The sequence below is a fragment of the Vanessa cardui genome, chromosome 28, assembly GCF_905220365.1.
Source record: "Vanessa cardui chromosome 28, ilVanCard2.1, whole genome shotgun sequence".
Classification (NCBI taxonomy): Eukaryota; Metazoa; Arthropoda; class Insecta; order Lepidoptera; family Nymphalidae; genus Vanessa; species Vanessa cardui.
In genome coordinates, this window is record NC_061150.1 from 6332617 (window position 1) to 6353821 (window position 21205).

At 35.4% G+C, this 21205-nt stretch overlaps 1 protein-coding gene across 1 annotated transcript; it reads left to right on the top strand.

Annotated features, from left to right (window-relative positions):
- The first annotated feature begins 1441 nt into the window (after positions 1-1441).
- Positions 1442-20930, top strand: LOC124541694. Its single transcript, XM_047119622.1, has 9 exons — positions 1442-1509; positions 7266-7325; positions 8127-8159; positions 8801-8926; positions 9899-10109; positions 10411-10518; positions 10912-11059; positions 13205-13394; positions 20793-20930. The coding sequence occupies exons 1-9, from the start codon at positions 1483-1485 to the stop codon at positions 20913-20915; spliced, it is 1026 nt and encodes a 341-aa protein (XP_046975578.1). The 5' UTR covers positions 1442-1482; the 3' UTR covers positions 20916-20930.
- Positions 20931-21205: the final 275 nt, after the last annotated feature.

Below are 21205 nucleotides of genomic sequence, written 5' to 3' on the forward strand. Positions count from 1 at the left end.
CAACTATCAGTTTTATTTTTTTACACAATTTTGTAGAATTTTGTTCATTTCTATTGTGAAGATTTCTTTAACTTGTAATAAAATGGGAAAATCATACAGTAAACAAGAGGAAATTGTAATTGCGCAAAATGGCGCGAATGGCGCCAGTACCAGTGCAATCGAGCAAAAGATAGAAACATATTCAATTTTTTTTTTAACTGTATTATAATAATCTTGTGTTTCGGATTGTACATAACTGTGACAAGATGTAATAGGGTATTAAGAAGTGGACAAGAAGTAATATTTGCTATATCATGAAATCAGGTCGACAAAACTGGTCAATAACCACCTGCAGTGCAATACGCATAGAAACGTTGGTATAGCGCGTGCCTACTTATCTTTTTAATGTTTAGACCTACCACTGCAGGCCACGTGCAATTGTTCCCAGTGAAAGTTGATATGACAATTATTGTATCTCTATTTATATTATTTTTGTTTGTTACGTTGTATTTCTTTTTTTAAAAAAAGGGGGGAATATTGTAGGGGTACAAATAGTGCTTAGTATATATTTTGTGTTTGGTATAAATGTTAGCGCGACACCTCTGAAAGGTCACTCGCTTACCAACTGTAGCGACAAATAAACGTGTCAACTAAGAAGTCTCGCATATTATTTCTACATCCCGTAACTATCACCATAAAGATTATTATATATATATATATATTTTTATTAAACATGAGTGAGAATAAATAAAGAAACTTATAATTAATAATAATTCATGTTTATTGACATGTCATAGGTGTCACCTATCCAATTTTTATAAGAGACAGATATCATGTATGCTATCATATCTAGGCACGCGATAGCGTGTCAAAGCAAAGTACTAGTAATAGCGAGCAGCACCGTGTGTAATATTTTATTATTACAAAATCAATCAACTCTTTGACTGAATGTCTCGGAAAATTATTAATTGTGAAACTGGTAGAGACGGCAGTCGCAGCAACTCTTGACCTTCAATTATAATAGTAAAGTCGTAAATAGTGAATGGGATTTTTTTTGATTTTTTTTGTTGACATGCCAGTTTCTTCAACTAAGTTATTTATCTCTTCAGCTGTTGCCGAGTCATTGATGAAAGAAAATGTAAGAGAATGCAAATCAAACTTTATTTTACGTCTGTAAACACCGATTACATAATTTGTACATTTAGGGCATACTCGTCCACGGAGGTCGTCAAATGATGATGATAAGTTATGGGTGGTACCCATAGCTGTACCAACAAGTTAAGTGAATGGTATATCTACATTTCATGTTTTGTACACTGCAAAAACTTAAACCACTTAATCCAACGCACATTTGATTACTCCCAAGCTCGTTACTTTTTTAAATATAACGCGTCATTTTTTATAGTTTCTCTTAATGATGTTTCGTTTGTTAATTGGTTTGTTATTTTTAATTATGTTATAGTTTTATAGTTTACCGTGTTTACGGTCGTTGGAGTTGAAAATATGAGGACGTTTTTTGGAACATGTATAGTAAGTTATTATTTAAAATATATTTATTTATTACTTCGGTAGTCTGCCTATCTATGTGCGATAGTAAAAGTTATTTTAATCTACAATACCATATTGTCAAGGGCGCATATCAAATACGGTGAGTTTCGTCTTTAAAACACAGGATTCAGTAACAAATGCATGTAAAATAAATTTTGCAAGTGACAATAGTAGGGGTGCAAGTGACAATAGTAGTGGTAACCAGTGTGTGACACAACTTAGATATAACATCGGAAATAGCTCGCTATCGTGACGTTTAACGCTATTCGACGCTATAGATTCCCGCTTCAGTTCAACTCGAGACAGCGAAGTGAATGCACGCGAGTGAATTTTGTACACCGCGTGACAATTTAATGGTAAAGCAAAAAATTTTTGTTATATTTTCCAATATGACATCGTTAAAACGAGGTAAGCCATAAAGCCAGAGTCGGGAAATAATTTTTAATGTTTATCAATGTACGAGACGAGAGGCCACAGAGTAGAAAAACATAGTTTTTGAAAAAGATCACTTTCAAAATATCCAAGGGCGAACTGCGAAAGCAACTGATGTGTCTCGTAGAACAATAAGGCCTGTTTTTAAGGAGCACGACGATGTCTTGATGTCTACTAGATTGTGCTTCTTATAATGCCACCGCTTTGACAAGTTTAGGTCGTGGTCCCTGCCTTATACCTTTTAATTCATCCCAAAAATCTAGGAAAAAGAATAGAGTGAATTTAGATGATTTTGAAAAGAAGTAATGAGTTTCATCTTAGCGAAAAAAGGTTGCTTACAACAAAATCATTATTAAACAAATCAAAGGAAGACATAAATTTCACGGGCTGACGAGAAACTTTGAGAAGAATATTGCATGAAATAGGCTATAAATTTAAGACCATAATCTTTTTTGGTTGAGAAAGATGAAGTAAGACTTCAGCGGATTAAATATCTTTGACAGATACAAAGGTTTAGGAGTGAAGGTCGGGATATAGTTTATACTGATGAGACTTACATACCCATACAAAGGAATTTGGTTGGATGGATAGGTCTAAGGATGGTTTAAAGGGTGATCGATACATCATTGTGCACGCTGGCAGCTCGAGAGGCTTTGTACCTGGTGCTCTCTTAATTTACAAATCATCCCAAAGTACTGGCGATTTTGGTTGGGGTATACTTTACGTGTTGGTGAGTCATTATTGAGAATGCAGAGGTTTGTATCATCGAACATATCCATCAACAAGAGAGTAAACGAATTACAAAAATATGAACCCCAGGAAGAAGGGAAGGGAGTGCCGAATAAAAATGGCACTCCTGGCAAAACCATCACTCCTGTCATCTCTCAAAAAGGAGAAGGCCGTTACCCGGTCTCGGGATCCGGGGATCAACCAAGTTTCAGAGATGGCAATAATGACAGGTTTATGGAGATTAATTAGAGAGAGGAGTTCATGTTTTTTAGGCCGGACGCTCTTGCAGTTCCATCGAAGGAAGCTGATTGGGGCCATTTTGAAGGATAGAGAATAATTGACCTAAGTCTTGAGCAGCGTTTGACGGTAAAAGGATATCATTACAGGTTGAGATAATGCTTAGAAGTCTCTTCGTTAACATTTCTAAGAAATTGGGATTGTTATTTACAGGGGGAGGAGTATTTTGGTTGAGAGTACAACCATTAAGAGCAGTAGAGGGACAATTACTAATGATGGATTGGTGAGCCTGTTTATCGTCTCCTTTTTTAAGCGGTGATCTTGGGCGAGGAGCACTTATAACAGTATTACGATAGGATCTGATAGGTGAATGGATAGGTTTGTTTGGTATAGTTGGAGAATATATAGGAGGGGTAAACATCTCTTTTGCAATCTCTGCATAGGTTTTACGTACAGTAGGGAACCGTAAGGATGCTTCAATATATGACACATTATCTTGGGACGTGACAATTTTTATGGATTGTTGACGTGAAAATTCAGGACAGTCCTTATCCGTCGTAAAATGAACACCTGAGCAATGTAAGCAAGTAGCGTTATCTTAATTTAAATCACAAGACTCACCTGTGTGGGATTTATAGCACATAAAACATCTAGATTGTGATCAACACTTTTTGTATGGCCATAACGGCAGCAGTTCAGGCACTGGATCGTGGAAGTTTATAAGTTTCTACAGGAAGGGAAGTATGATAGGAAAACAATTGGGAAGCACTTGCCCCCTAAATGTATATGTATAACCACAGATTAGGTTGGGACCCATGTGATAACACCATCAGTAAATTTTCCTGTTAAGCCGTTTAATTTTTATAACTTCACCACATTCAGAGGGAAGTTTGAGTGACGTTGCTAATTCATCTAATGTCCAGTGCACGGGAGTACCCTTAATCAAACCCAATCTAGTAATATAGAACGTCGGTACAGTAGCTTTGTGTGGCGAACATACACATTTACAATTATATTTTATACTAATATAATTATTTATATACATACATATATTTAATATATTATAAATTATGCCTCAAAATAAATAAATACAATATAATAATTACACTTTAAATATGCATATATAATTATATATTTAATACAAAAATACAATACATATTTATATAGTAAAATTTATAGTTACAAGTTATATATGTAACACGGACCGCTCTCTGCGCCCGCGCACCTGCGGTCGTCTCCGGAGCCTCGCATTTTGTCTCGAATCAGTCACGATCCAGACGCTAGACGCGAAACCCGTGCCACTTTTTATGCGCTCGCTAGCTTATACGCTTGCGCTATATGTACTTAAACATAGTTAATAGTTTTGTGTTATTCTTTCGTACTGTGCTTTCTATAAACTTTTGTATCTTCACTTCTATCTTCCGTACGCTTACTCTTTTTCCTTCTGTGTGTGGACTTATATGTGATAATAAAGACTGTCTGTCTATTGACGTTTAAATTTCAATAGTTTTACTCGCATTCCCGATACACCTATCACTATCTCCTATTTACACATTTCAATAACAGGGTTTGCTAGAAAGGAGTTTGCTGCGTTGCTTGTTGAAAACTCAACAGATATTTTATTACGTCCTACATTTTTAAATCCATCATTAATAATGTGAGTATGTAAAACTTGCCTAAACTTAAACACTCAAAATCTTTTAACACGAGTGTTAACCAACACTAACGCAACCGAACAAAATCTAAGTTGTGTCATAATATAAGATGTGTCTGATCCTATATGGACACATCTAACGTCGTCAATATCTACCCGCAAACCTCAGTCTCGTAAACAAAATAAAAATAAAAACATGGTAATGATCCCATGGTGTTCAGGAGAGCCACAGGCCACCATGGTCACGACCCTCAGTAATGAGGAAACGACTAGGAAGAAGAAGAAATCCATTCCTTTAGTCCCATTTTAAATAGTTGTGGTAATTTAGTCACCATCTTCAAAGCTAAGCTGCTAAGGAGTTTGTTGGCATATAAGAACACATCCTTATATGTTGAAAAGTTGACACCTTATATATTAATTGACTGTGTTTTGATACAAAAATTTGTAACCATTTTTGCGTTTTATACGTTCGTTGTATTTTCAAAATTAACATTTCTTTTATTTCCACCAAAGCAGCTTAGCAGCTAATTCCACGAGATACTGCTATGCTTTGAATTTTACTGAGGAGAAAACTACTTTTACTAAAGAAAAGTTTTCAAAGTTTCAACTAATCCTTTAGGCTAAAGAGTAGTCAGAACATTGCGTCAGGGACTGGTCAAACTAATCACCAAATGTATTTTGACAAGTTTTTTACTTATTGTAATCTCTTAGTAGATATAAAAAAAGAAGGATATCGTGCGACTGCAACAATAAGAGAAAATAGAGCAAAGAAATATCCACAAAAACGGACTGCAGAGATGAAGGAAAACGACCGTACTATATGTAGAAAAGTTACAGACTACTCCATAAGCAAATATCTAAAATGTTATGTTATTTGTGAATGTGCCGTCATCTACGATGCCTTGGTGGTATATTTTTGAAAGAAAAAAATTTTTCTTACTTTTATGTTACACCCAAACTCAAGACGACATAGGAAATTAATGAATTTTCTTCGTCGAATCGACCGATAATCGAACCCGGGACCTCGAAGTGGCGTACCCATGGAAACCGGTGTACACACTGTTCAGCCACGGAGGTCGTCAATAGTGAGTTGAATCAGTCTATAACACTTTATAGGCTTGCGATTCACGGAAAAAATGTTGTAGTAGGTTTTAAAAACTTTAAAAGGTTTTAATATTAATAACTAGTGACCCGCGTCTTCGCACGGATGCAATACTGATACCAAATATACCACAGAATTTGATTATTTACGACATCAGATTAGACACGTCTGAAATTATCAGTGTTTCTTAACTATACTGTCCATGAATTATATACAAAAGCCTTCCTCTCGAATATCTATTTATAAAAGCCGTATCAAAATCCGTTGCCTAATTTTAAAGATCTAAGCATACATAGGGACAGACAGCGGTAAGCGACTTTGTTGTATACGTAATGATGATGCTGATAATAATAATTAATATTTCGACGAGCCATTTTAAGGCGCGTCCTTTGCCATAATTGGTATTATACCCACACTATTTTCAAAAACTTGGAAAACTGTTACGATGTGTTATATGCCACGCAGTTTACTGACTATGCAAAAAGTGTCTCTAAAAATTCTGTGTAGAGTGAAAATTTCTAGATGTACATTAGAAATGGGTGTTCCGCAAGGACCAATTTTGGGTCCCATTCTATTTCTTGGATACATAAATGATCTTCCTTTCTATGTTAAAAGTATTTGTGATACAGTGTTGTTTGGTGACGATACCTAACTGATTTTTAAGATCTATGACGATATTACGGTGTATTATCACAAATACACGATTTGTTTATACTTAATAACTTGGTTTTGAATGCTCAAAAAGCAAAATGTTTAGTTTTTACCCTAACCTATGTGAGAAGGCAAAACTATAATATATCTTTAAGCGGTGGCCGTCTTGATGTAGCCGATGCTACGGTGCTTTTAGAAATTAGCATTTGATTTCAGATTTCAATGGAGTCCTCAATTATCGTCCCGTTCAAAAAAGTTAGACAACTAACGGATATTGACACCGCTCGTTTAGTATATTTTGGTTATTTTCACAGTGTTATGTCATATAGAATAATACTTTGGGGTAACGCTGCAGATATTGAATCTATTTTTATTTTACACAAGAGAACTTGGAGTTAGAGACTCTCTTCGGGTTGTTTTTAACAAAGTAGAAATACTCACCGTTGCGTCACAGTATATTTACAACAATATTATGTATTCACAGTAACATTGATCACTTTGATAAAATCTGTGATAATCATTGTATGTGCACAAGAAGTAAGGATAAACTTATAACGCCAGTTTCCCGACTCTGCAAAGTAATTAAATCCTTCTTGTGGCCATTTGAAAATGCACATGTGGCAGAATTTCTATCATATTATACACTTACAGGTTTTCTCACGATATTTTCCTTCACCGCCGAGGCACGAGATGAATAATAAAAACAAATTAAGGACATGAATATATAGTGGTGGTTGCTTGGGTTACCCGCAATCATCGGTTAAGATGCACGCGTTCTAAGCTAATATCTGTAGTTCCACTAGTAAAATCACCATCTGATGCTAAGTGACCCATAGACTGTACTGTAAGAATTCTCAATGATATATTACTTGGCATGTCCGCCGACTTTAATTATTAAATAAAAATAATTACTGATGCCTGATATTATTACAGATCTTCGCAACGTTTCATTATTCATCAGCTAACAGTGATGGACTATCGTCTTTTCAACTGGTAAGCTTTTTACACGAAACAGCGGTTACTACATTGAATATTACACCGAGAAAGTTTATGCTTTTGGTTGGCGGACTAGCGTATTGGCTACCTGATGGTAAGTGATCACCACCGCCCATAGACTTGTATGTTTTAGCTTGCTTTCCTATTTTCCCGCCAATATTAATCCCATATCCCTTTTCCGCTATTATTCCTTCTGCTACCGCAGCATTTAGTACCACCGAGTGACGCGAGCGGCGCTACTGAGACACTTAATCGAACGACGAAGCTAATCCGCCGCCATTGCAGCACACAACAATACTAAAACCTCAAAATACACAAAAGGCCTAGTGAAAGTGTTACCAGGACATATAAAAGGTTCTTAGTTCTCAGTTCTATAAACAGAACTTTATAAGAACTTTAAATAAAATCTGTGTTGTGAAACAAAATGCTGCTATTAACCAGCCGAGATAAGTACCTACAAGCCTACCTCTAATCCTTACATTATTCTTACTCCTTGCAACTAGAACAGTTAACTAAATTTTACATAAACGGGTTACGTATATTTAGATTTTTATACAATTAAAAACATTCGAGCTGCTTATGGTTCGAGATTTTCCCCCATTAAAGTCCGACCATTGTGTATATTCTAGTCTGTGATAATCCTGAGCATGAACACACATAGAATTTGCAAAGCAAGTAAAAAAAGTAGCAGAAGAGCATGAAATAAGAAAAAATTGGTTGATAGAGGAAAAGCTCAAAATTGGACCAAATTCTAGTTCTTGATAGCAAATGTTAACTTTTTTTTTATTACTTTTTCAGCTTGCTCGATTGTCATTTCCCACTGTGGAAACGGTAAGTCAGAAATTCTACTGGTACAGTCAGAGTAAGTCATCCGTCAGTTTTCAAATTCATTCTCCTTTATGAAGTCGTAAACTTTTGGTACCTTTTGAAACTAAAGCACTAAACTGACAGCTGCATATAAAATTAAACTTACACAGTATGATAACTTGGTTCAAAATAGTGTAACATCTTTGGACTACGTCTAGTTTTATATCTATATGAAATCTTTAATCGTAATTAATCATTACAAATTTAAATTAGATATGATATCTTCTACTGAATTGTCAAAATATGTCTGTCAGTGTCATATGTATATTATCGATCGGTAAAGCAGATTGTCGCTCGTACTGAACACACGAAAATAGATCTTAAGGTGACGAACCTTTTCTTACCCTGATTGTACAATTACAAACAGGAGTCCTTTAAATCATTAATCCTAAAAAAAATATATTGCTGATCCGATATAGCACTTAGATTACGACGACAAACCTGTGTGGTTAAAACCTGTTTGGTTAAAATAATTATGGTTTACTGTATCAGATTTCGTTAGGAAATAAAACTCTTGATACATCCACTACAAAATATACTTTAAAATAAGATATTTATATTAGTACAATGTATAACTTTAGTTCTAATTGGGAGTATATTTCTAGAAACCTTACAATATGCCCAGCACTAAGGAAATAGATCCGAAACACAGCTATGCTGATGAGAAGTTTGAAAAATTGATGGATTATACAAGATATATGAACGGCAGAATTAAAGAACCCCATAATCCTGTGAGTATTTTATCTTTATAATATAGTACAGAAAAATGGGTCAGGTCAGGTTAAATTGGATCGGGAACTAAAGATTTTGACTTCTTTATTTATATTACCTAAGTCCTTAAATATATGTAACCGTAAAATTACAAAACTCGTTAGATTACAATCTCATCAGATTGTAAGCTGTGGATATATTGTGAACCGTGAAAAATGATTTCAATTTAACGCATTATTTTTCGCTACATTAACCTTAAATACTCATTTAAAGCTTTGCTTGTGTATGCTTCTCTCTTATCATGAAGAACATCATAAATATCCTCTATATTTGCCGCACTCTGGGTGTATAAACTCCAAAACTATTTCCTTTAAGTGTGAGATGTCTACTAAACTGTGAGTTATTTCTACCAACATTAACAAAAACCCTAGCAAATAATCTGCTAAAATAGTATAGAAAGGAGTATCATTGTAATCAATAGTATAGACAAAGTAAAACTGACACACATTCGCAAACACAAAACAGAACACAATTCAAACTGGCACATTCTGTACGTATATAGAAAACTAAAATGGCTGAAGACAGGACATATGTTAAGAGAAAGGCAAGAGAAATGGACTCGTATAATAAGAGAGTGTGTCCAAGAGACGGTAAAAGAAGCAAAGGTGGACAAACCAAAAAATGGGACGATGATCTGAAAACGGTGGCTGGTACAGAATGGATCAGAGTTGCAAGGGACAGAGAAAAATGGAAATCTTTGGAGGAGGCCTATGTCGTTCCTGCTCTTATCGCGAAGCATGTCTTCTCCTTCCATACTTCCCTGTCAGACGTCGTCTCACAAGTAACATTATTTCTAACTATATCATCCTCTACTTCTGTATCCATCCACATCCATGCTCATGCTCTATAATTAGATTAAGTTATAGTAAAATAATGTTTTATAAGTTTACAGCAATAAAGGCTTATTTTATTTATTTTTACAATTTTTTCAGACTGAACGCAGTGAAATTCTAAAATCGTCCGAGAAGAAATTGTTTGCCTTCATAGACACACATATAAAAGACTTGAAGAGGCTGTTGTTTGAGACCGACATGGCGCTCATGTCTATGGTGCTGCTGAAAATGAACAAGAAGATGGACACGTCGGAAGCGAAGATAAAGTCAACTCAGGCAAAAATACCGTTTGGCTTGTATACTAGTCCAGGTATATACCAAATAGTTTTTATCTTAAGCATTTGTTTGGGTAAGACTGTGTCAAGTCAGTTTGGGTGGGTACCCATTCGTTATTTTACCCGTAAACAGTAGGTATTATTCAGTATAACAACAACTACAGCCTGTTAATTGAAATATGTTCCAACCTTTTTCCTCAAAGGGAGAGGAGGCCTTAGCCCAGTAGTGGGAAATTTACAAGCTGTTGTTGTAGTTGTTTTATTGTAATTAATCACTAGAATGCATATAAGAACTTCACATTTTTTTACTAGAGTGTTATTTTAATCGTTCAACAGAATTCAAATGCCTCGGTACATCTTATTACATCGCTTCTCCCCACAACCAAGAAGATGTCCAGATGATACTCTCCAGTGAGAGGAAACCGCACTGCTATACCTTCAGAGGTAAGTCGGGTTGGACGAACAAGACTTGAATGAACTAGAATTGCAACTAGTTGACTGCACAACTTGGGAATGAGATAATCGCCTCCAGGCTATTTCAAATAACAAAAATATCTTTGTTATTGTATATGTAACACGACAAAAAAAAGAAAGTAGATCCCGTTGAGTTTCTTTCGCCGGTTCTTCTCAGGTCTGAGGTGTTAAATTCCGAACCGGTGGTAGATTTTTGACTATCAATGGGAAAGTTTAAACACTTCTATTTTGAATAAAGGTTTTTTACTTTGACTTTGCTGATACTAAATATAATACCGATACTAGGATGGTCCCTTATGAGACCACCGCTCGGCTGATGAAACTACCAATAGTGGCGTCAACATCGTCCATATCACGTTACAGGTGCGTTCGCGTTCTCCGGCTTCTACCACCGTCACTCCGAGACCACTTACGTCGGTCCACACGCTGAACAGTTCCAGGCGAAAGATCCCAGTCAGGGCCTCTACTGCCATTCCGATGACAACTGGAGCGACGCGCAGTGTATATATAAGTATGTTAATTTAATTGTCAGACGTAACGACGGATAATCTATATATGTAGCTATTTTTTTATATGCATTAACAATCTGTAAATTTCCCACTGCTGGGCTAAGGCCTCCTCGTATACAAATGTGGCAAAATTTCGTTGAAATAATAGGTTGGAGAAAAAGTTTCTTCGTATTTTATATGAAAATTCAAAAAGTTTTTTTTATAGTTTATTTATATTTGACTAAAGTATGTAGGTGCCATTTTGTTCCATAAATTTTGCCATCTTGTTGGTAGTGACATGATCCCATTGATGTAAAAATTTTGGGGCTTCTGATCGAAAAACTGCGACAAGTGGTTTTGGCAGTCCTCTCGTGATGTTAACCTGACACTGCCTAAGGAATTCTGCAGAGACCGAAACAGATGAAAATCTGAAGGTGCAAGGTCAGGACTATACGGCGGATGCATTAATACCTCCCAGCCAAACTCTCGTAATTTTTGTTGAGTGGCTAAAGATGTGTGAGATCTAGCGTTGTCATGGTGAAAAACCACACCCCTTCTGTTGATCAATTCTGGCCGCTTTCTCTCAATTTCTTGCTTCAATCTCATCAATTGTTCGCAATACAGTTCTGAATCGATGGTCCTGCCGGGCCTCATAATGAATGATGCCCTTCCAATCCCACCATACACACAGCATTACCTTGTTGCGAGTTAATCCGGGTTTTGCCACAGTCTGTGAAGCTTGACCGGCCTTTGACCACGATCTTTTTCGCACGTTCTTGTCGTATGTGATCCACTTTTCATCACCAGTTATCAGCTTCTTCAAAAATGGTTCGGTTTCATTACGTCGTAATAAAGAATCACAAATGAGTACACGGTTCATTAGGTTTCTTTCAGTGAGTTCATGAGGCACCCATATATCGAGCTTTTTTGTGTACCCAGCTTTATTCAAATGAGTCAAAACCGTTTTGTGGTCAATCGCCAGTTCTTCAGCTACATCGTAACTACTAATATGCCGATCTTGCTCCACTTTTTCAAAAATGGCATCAATTTTGTCCGTAACAGGGCAACCAGAGCGAGATGCATCTTTGATATCAAAATTTCCGGCTTGAAAACGCTTAAACCAAACTTGCGCTACTCTCACAGATACTGCATTAGGTCCATAAACATCACAAATTTTTTTCGCGGCTTGAGTTGCATTTTTACCTTTTTTATAGTAAAATTTTAAAATGTATCGAATTTCTTCTTAAGATTCACTCATTTTAACAACAACAAAAACAAATGAAAATCACACAAATTCCTAATTTGAATTTGGAAGTGCCTTCTTTAAAATTAAAACTTTTTAATGATACCAAAACCAGCCAGATACAAATGGTATAGCCAAAGAGATTTTATTACAAGTTCATACATACTATATGCGAAAAGACTTTTTCCCCAAACTAATATGTCACATGAAGGTTTCTTCATGCATGTGACTAATTTCATCGAAATTCTGCCACATGTGCATTCAACCCGCATTGGAACAGCGTGGTGGAATATGTTCTAAAACCCTCTCCTTCATGGAAGGGTAGGCCTTATCCCAGCAGTGGGAAATTTACAGACTGTTACTTTATTTTTTCTTACTTTTGGGTTTCCTCATGATGTTTTCCTTCACCGCTGAGCACAGTGAATTTAAAACACAAATTAAGCTCATGAATATTCAGTGGTGCTTGCTTTAGTTTAAACTCGCAATCATAGGTTTAGATGCACGCCTTCTAACCACTGGGCCAACTCGGCCTAAATAATGTATATTTAAATTTATAAATGGGAAAGTAACTTTGTTACCTCTTCATGCTTAACCTACTGAACCGATTTTGATGAAATTTGCTATAGAGATAGTTTGATTCCAGGGAACTACATAAGCTATTCGTTTTAATTCACCCCTCTAGGGGGTAAGATTGGGGGTGACCGTTTTTGAGATTACAGTTCAATAAAATTTTAGTACCACAACACGGTTATATTTATTATTACAGTTATTACGGGATATTTACCATGTGTTGTATTATTTATTTGGTGTTGGTGGGTGTTCGCAGCTAACTAGGTGTATTGTTTCCAAGTTGATTTCTAAAAAATCAACGCTAATTTTCAATGGTATCCTAAAGCTATGACTGCTTGTGACTATTTGTTTACAGAATAAATCCTCGCGAAGAATTCCCCGAATCCGTGGAATATGAGCCGAAGGTCTCGTACTACTGCGGACCCTACCGCTACTTCATCCCCGCCACCACGGACATCAGATGCATATTCTCCATATTCTCCATGAATTTCATCCTTCGTTTTGGTTACGATGGCGTCACTTACAAGAGCTCGGATTTGACATTCGTAAGTACATATGTTCAAGAGAATATAATGAATTTTTATACCGTAAGATTAACGACCTCCATGGTCGACCACACCGATTTTCATGGGTACGCCACTCTGAGGTCCGGCCGAGTCAATGTAGAAAGTTCATTAGTTTTCTTATGTCGTCTTGGGTCTGGGTGTTTGTGGTAGGGTTGTTGAGGATGTGATTATGAGGAAGAGGAGGAGGAAGAGGATTTGTCGAACGCAAATTTAGAGGATGAGGATGAGGATATTTTTCGTGAAAGAGGATGCGGATGAGGAAGCGGATGAGGAAGCGGTAGAGAAAGCTAATTAGGAAGATAGGAAATTATAAATACTAGCGGACCAAACCGAAAAGCCGTTTTTCTGACTGTACATAACATACATACACTAAAAAAATTGAACTATTCTCAAAACACACAATAAAGAATCATCAAAATCGGTCCAGCAGTTATGAATGAGTTCAATAACATACACAACACAAGCACACAAAAAAGATGAGTGAATAGTACAATTTATTTTAGGAATTCAAATGATATATATAGTATATAATAAGAATGCAGTCTTTATATCTTTATTAATTACATAAGTCAAATATTTTATTAATTAAAATAAAGGAATTGAATACTAATAAATAATGAAAATTAATTATAGCGAGGTTATTTTTTATAAAAAATAATTTGGACGCTGTTTCCCCTGGCAACCGGCTTCTTAGCTCATAATATCCAGTATTGCTAAAACGTCGTTCCCTGGGCATACTTGATAGAGGAGAAGATAAGTATTGCCGTACAGCTCCTTAAAGCTCCCAAATATTTCGGATCAATTTTTCACCATAAAAGACTGTGTTCATGCATATTAATTAGTTTTTCTTTAATGTCGTTATTTAATAGTAGCTTTAGTACCACAGACCTATCTTCTATTGGTAAACGGGAAAGCGGTGGATGTAGGGCAGGATGAGTCTACTACAGCTCCAGATTCCTCATAAATTGCTCTTAAATTTTGAGGAAGCGATAGCGGAAGAGGATTTTTAATTTTTATCTATGAGGATGCGGTATCGGTTGAGGAACCCAAAATATTGAGGAACTTTCGCATTATGAGGAAGAGGAAGAGGAATCCTCAGCAACCCTAGTTTGTGGTATCGTTACTCCTGATTTTCCACAACACAAGTGCTTTAGCTACTTATATTGGGATCAGAGTAATGTATGTGATGTTGTCTAATATTTATTTATTCATATGATTTTGTTTAAAATTTCGGGTGCAGTTCAGTAAATAATTAGGTCTTAAAAATAGTTTTTTTGACATCATTTTGAAATCAAATTTAAGCCAAACAGGACATAATAATGATATTTATTTATTTTTATTTATTTAATACTTTATTGCACACACAATGAAAGGACATACAAATAAAGAGAACAATTACAACAAAGAAAAGAAAATAAGAGCGTGCAAAGGCGGTCTTATTGCTAAAGCAATCTCTAACAGACAACCTTTGGTGAAAGGATTTGCAGAAGCAGAAGCAGGATAGTGCAAAAAATAAAAATATAATAATATAATAATAATAATATTCATGATAAACGAAAATAATGACTTATAATATACATACTAATATAAAATATATATAACCTACATACGTTACATATAAATATATGTATATGTATATACTTACATATATAGATACATAAAAAATATATAAATACACACATATAACATTTTTATATATAATACATATTCAATAAACGTACATACATTACTTATTGTAAGGAAAGATAGTGAGTTTTCACACGACGTTTAAATATATAAATAGAATTAGAGCGACGGATTTCCGAGGGAAGCATATTCCATAGCTTCACAGCTTTAACAGTAAAAGATTCACTGTAAAAGCGAGTATGAGCTGTTGGCATCTTTAAGCGATTGTCACTTCGTGACCGCAGATCAAGATGACAATCAGAGTCAGTGCCTAAAAAAGAGAAACGAGTTTTTAAGTAATTAGGAGATAGAGGATTATAAAGGATAGAATAGAGAAGGGAGAGTATATGCAAGTTGCGGCGATGTCTAATTGTAAGCCACTTCAGTTGGTTACGGTATTCGCTGACGTGATCGAATTTACGTAGCGCAAAAATAAATTTGATACAGACGTTTTGTAATCGTTCAAGCTTGTTTAGCTGTTCTTCTGTTAGGTCTGTATAACTACAGTCAGCGTAGTCCAGTATTGGGAGCAGTAGTGATTGAGCCAGGCAAATTTTTGTTTTAGCCGGTAATAGGTGCTTCAGACGTTTGAAAGAGCTAATAGTGGCAAAAATCTTTCTACTTACTTCTGCAACTTGCACGGACCAGGAGAGGTTAGTATCTATAAGGAGACCAAGGTTTTTTACATGGGAACAGAGGGTTAAGGAAACATTGTCGTAAAGAATAGCGGGTAATTTACTATAATTAAGTTTGGAGAGTTGTAAGGTGCTACCAATTATAATGGCTTGGGACTTGGCAGGATTAACATAGAGTCCATACGCCTTGCACCAATTGCAGATGTTAAGCAGGTCTTGATTGAGTCTTGCGATGGCATCATCAATATCGTGTGCTGTACAAGTAACATAGACCTGCAGATCGTCGGCATAGAGATGGAAAGACGATGAAAGGATTTTTGGAATGGTATTAATGAAAATAGAAAACAGGAGAGGTGAAAGGACACTACCTTGCGGTACACCAGCTGTGAGAGGGAGATAGGAAGAAGAGAGGCTGTTAATGTGTACACTTTGCCGACGACCAAACAAGTAACTACGAAACCAGTCAGTTACGTCCGTAGCAACATTGATGGACTGGAGGACAGCCAACAGGAGCTCGAAATCAACCGCATTGAATGCATTGCTAAAGTCCAGCAATGTAAGGATGCTCAACTGCTTGTTGTCCATATTGGAACGTAAGTCATCACATACTTTTACCAGAGCGGTAACTGTGCTGTGGCCCATACGAAAGCCAGATTGGTATTCGGAGAGGATGTTGTACATTAAAACGTAGTCGTTTAGCTGGCGGTGCACAATACGTTCCAATACTTTCGACAAGAAGGGAAGGATCGATATAGGACGATAATGAGAAAAGGATACTGGATTTTTATTTTTAGGAATTGGAAGGATGTGAGCAATACGCCATGCTCTTGGGAACTGACCAGAAGAGAGGGAGGAGTTAAAGATGTGAGATATGACAGGTAAGATTTGATCAAGGATTAGGAGAAGCATTCTGCGGTTGATTCCGTCACTACCCATTGCGTTAGACCTGATAGCCAGAATATGAGCCCTAATATCACTTAGCGCCATTGGTGAAAACTGGAAAGGAGGGTTGTTAGGAGTAGGTAGAGAGCGAAGAATACTAAGCGTTTTTATTTTTTCCTTGATATCCATAGGGACAGTAGTAGCAAAAAATCCGTTCAGAGCATTGAGATCAAGGTTTGGATTGACAGGGCAAGCTTGGCGTCCGATACCGAGCGACTGTAGAAATTTCCATGTCTGAGAAGAATTACTGTTCTTAATTGTACTGTGAATGTAACGTCGTTGAGCATCTCGACAAACCCTGCTGCAACGGTTACGCAAGCGCTTGTATTTAATTAAATTTTCAGTGCTGGGGTTATGTTTATATTTAAATTTGGCTCTATTACGCTTAGTCATTAACGTTCTAATTTCACTGGTTAACCAAGGAGCAGGAAGATTTTTCAATTTGATGGGACGTAAAGGAGCGTATTTATCAAAAAGTTGAGTTAGGAGCGAATTAAAGATATCTAACTTGTCATCAGTCGTTTCAGCTCTAAATACAGAATCCCAGTCAATTTGGCTAAGCTCACTCATAAACGCATCATTGTTAAAATCCTTAAAACTGCGACGCATTACCACAGTAGGCCTAATCTTAGGAGGTCGAATTTTATATGATAAATATATTAGATCATGGTAAGAAAAGGCCTCTGCGGGAAATTGTCCATGACATTCTACATGCTCCAAGGATGCAACAATGCTAAGATCCAACTGAGATGGTGAACAGCCGGGAAAATAATGAGTTGCTTTCGAAGGGGGAACGTTAAGATTAGAGCTGCTGACAATATTTAACAAACGTTTTGCGCGTGCATCATTTTTAATGAGACATGTGTTAAAGTCACCCATAATAATTGAATGTTCTATATTAGCCGTGTGAAGCTCCAATAATTGTTCGAAGGAATTAAAGTAATCAATGTGAAGAGACGGACAGTAAAAAACACCTAATAGTAACTTAACACGGCCAAATAGAACTTCAATAAAGATGTGCTCTGCAGATTCAGAATATTGCGGGTCAGACATATCAAGTATTGTAAAAGGAATATGGTTTCGGATATAAATTGCCACGCCTCCACCTCCCTTACCCACTCGATCATTTCGAATGAGATGAAAGTTGGGCAAAGAGAAGCAGGAAGAAGGCAAGGAGGGTTTGAGGAAAGTCTCGGAAACAAGGATAGCATGTATGTTGGAGTTGTCAAAAGAGGATATAAGGTCGGAATAATGAGCAGGGATGCTTTGAGCGTTTATGTGAACTACATTAAAGTTTTTAGGAATAGAAGAGAAGGCATTATCAAGTGACAAGGAGAGAGGAGAATAAGAACTGTGAAAACTATCATCCGTGGAAAAAGCTGTGGTGAAACTATTGCTGTCGTCGTCTGAAAAAATATTACATTCAATATCATCGATACTCATAATTGTATACTATAAAATATGCGAATAAATATATAATAATAAGATATAGTAAAAGACAAAATAAAATACTAACAATAAATGAAAAAAAAAAAAAATAGTAATAATATGAATACACAAAGTCCTTTCACCCACCAGAATCATGAGAGAGATCACTCGAGATAATTGTTAAAATATACATAAAACAGAAGGTTAAGCGAGAAAGACATACGAGCATAATAGACACAATAAGCAAGATAACCATCTAATAATAATAAGTTAAGAGAGTAAGACATACGAGCATATTAAAAACAATATGCAAGCTAACTATCTAATAATAAAAATAAAAATAAAGTAATATCTAAAATAAAGAGAGAAAAGCAGTGGCAGTACTAAAAGCAGTACCAAAAGCACTTACATTTAAAATATACTAAAAGTCTAAAACAAAATAAAACTATTTTAACAAGAAAAATAAATAAATAAAGAATCAAAAATATAACTACCACAACAGGCAGAAAAACAAGTTTCACCTTAGTATACAGAAGCCAAGGAAAAAAAACAAAAGTGACAAACAAAAGTTTAAAAAAAAAAAAAAAAAAATGTAGATTAAAAAAAAATAAAAACAATATAATATACAAGACGTAAACAAGTAGATATCCATCAATAATTAAGTGCATTTAATTTTATTGATAGAGTAAAACTGACTTAATACACAGTTATAGTCTATGGTCAGCAGATGTTGTCTGTGACATTAGTCGACTTTGACAATGTCAACTGACATATTGTCATTTGTCACGCACAAATCACAATTGTTTATTAAAGACATATATATATAAGATAAGGTGAAGTTAGTAAAATTATGCTACTAATAAAAAGTGAGAAGTGGGTATATAATACAAAAAAAACTACAACGTAATAGTAAAAGCGAAAACATATATTTTTAATATATAGCGATATTTTTAATAGGTAGCGACATAGCGATATTTTTAATAGGTAACTTTTTTTTGGATTTTTTTTTGGAATATGAAATTCAAGGGGGGGAATATTTGAGAATTTATGTTATATGTAATGGATTTAACAGCGTGTAAATGCCATACGGCTCATACAAGTTTCCGCAGATTTCGAGGTAAACAATGAAGTCACGTGGAAGTACTGTTGCTTTTTTATTGTGGTACAGGCAGTGGTCAGGCATTTTTATCGTATATGACATTAACTATTCTTTACACCCCTGACGTATCCACCAACCTTGGGAAATGAGATGTTTAGTTTCTGATACCTGTTACAAAATAACAATACTGAGTATTGCTGTTTGACGGTAGAATACTTGATGAGTCAGTAAGTTTAAGAGTTAAGTCAATTTCCATGGCAGAAGGACTTAAATATAAACCAACAACTTTGACCTTGAATTATTACTGTTATCAATGGTAGGATGTAGTTGTGTGAACCAATGTTGTTTTATGAATAAACATTTACTGAACCGCTTGTAGTGCAACAGCAGAGCTATTACTAAGTCCAATGATAGGACGACAATCTATTTAACTTGGTGGTAGGGTGGTTTAAGCCCGTCTGGCTAGGTATCACCCACTCATCAGATATTGTAATGCCAAACAACAGTACTTAGTATTGTTGTGTTCCGGTTTGAAGAGTGAGCCAGTGTAACTAACAAAGGGGACATGCCATCTTAGTTCCCAAGGTTGGTGCCGCATTGGCGATGTAAGGAATGGTTGATATTTCTAACAGCACCAGTGTCTATGGGTGATGGTGATCTCTTACCATCAGGAGGCTCATATGCTCGTCCGCAAACATATAGCATAATTATTTTTTTTATTAGTGGCAGTATATATCTATTTATATTAAAAGTAGCACTATTTATAGACGCGTGGAACGAGATAGGTTGTCTCGCTTTTGCGATCTTCTCTCTTGCTCTATAATCTGCGTCATTTTCTGTATACACTAATTTTAGAGCAAAATAAGCATTGTATGAGCATGCTGATTGAAGACCATGTTTTGAGGAAGGTCTTAAGCGTGGACGTGGATGGATATAGAGGAAAGAACAAAAAAGCAATGGATTGTTATTTTATTTATTTATTTTCGGGAAACAACCTACAACAGACAAGTAATATAATAAAGCAATAAAGTTTCCACTTATATCTATCACAAATTAGAATCTGTAATGAGGACTAGAGTAGTTACATAAAGATTTAAAAATAATAATAACAATAACAAACATTAATTAATATTAGTGATTAATAAAAACGTGTCAAAAACATTATTTACATATGTATTACATAAGACACAATAAAATTCATTGATTTAACAATTCATTGATCTTTATAAAACTTAAAAGGGAACATCAAAATACATATAATTAGATATTTATATAAATTGTGTTTTAAATGTTGAAAAAGATTAACTACTGAGTTTCTTGATGGTTCTTCTCAATTAAAGAAACATAACCTTTTAAAACGTTTCACTCACATAATCCATGTTAGTTAAATACAATTTTATATGTATGTAATTTATCCTCCCCAAAAGTCAAAAAGTATTAATACCACGCTTTTTTATTGTCTGCATAATCTTGTACTGTAAAATTGCTTTACCAATGTATTTTAAACAAATGATTTAAACTTATGAAAGGGCAAAGTTATAAGTGTCTGTGGAATTTTATCATTGATGTGTATTTCTATAACTGTTTCTATTACATTTTCTTTTTCAGATGTATCAAAATGGGCAAGTATTTTACACGGATGAACCTTGGGCCGGCATGTCCTGCTGGAACTGGGCTTGCAAATGGCGCCACAATCAGAACCAACGATCTAACGAATTTTTTGTTAATTAAATATTAAATTCAAGGCCAATGTTTTTTAGTCTTAATGTTTGAGTCCAATCGTTTCTTATTGTAATACAGAAAGCCTAAAATGTTTAATTACAATTCTATTAAATAGAAAATTGTTTAGATAACTGACCTAGCTATGCACTTGGTTCAGGCTCGTGTGTCGTTGTATAAATCTATTTCAAGAACTAATAGAAATAACTATGCAATAAAATATCAATAATAATAATTAATACCTGAGATTTTTTTTTCTTCGTTACTTTCTTTTGAGTCCAAAACAGAGTCGTGGTAGAGTC

What these genes read in the sequence shown, in the direction of transcription:
- LOC124541694 (XM_047119622.1), top strand. Translation starts at nt 1,483, where the DNA reads ATGAGGACGTTTTTTGGAACATGTATA. An exon ending in GCACTGCTATACCTTCAGAG is followed by an intron (nt 10,519 to 10,911) that starts GTAAGTCGGGTT and finishes ATCACGTTACAG; the next exon opens with GTGCGTTCGCGTTCTCCGGC. An exon ending in GACGCGCAGTGTATATATAA is followed by an intron (nt 11,060 to 13,204) that starts GTATGTTAATTT and finishes ATTTGTTTACAG; the next exon opens with AATAAATCCTCGCGAAGAAT.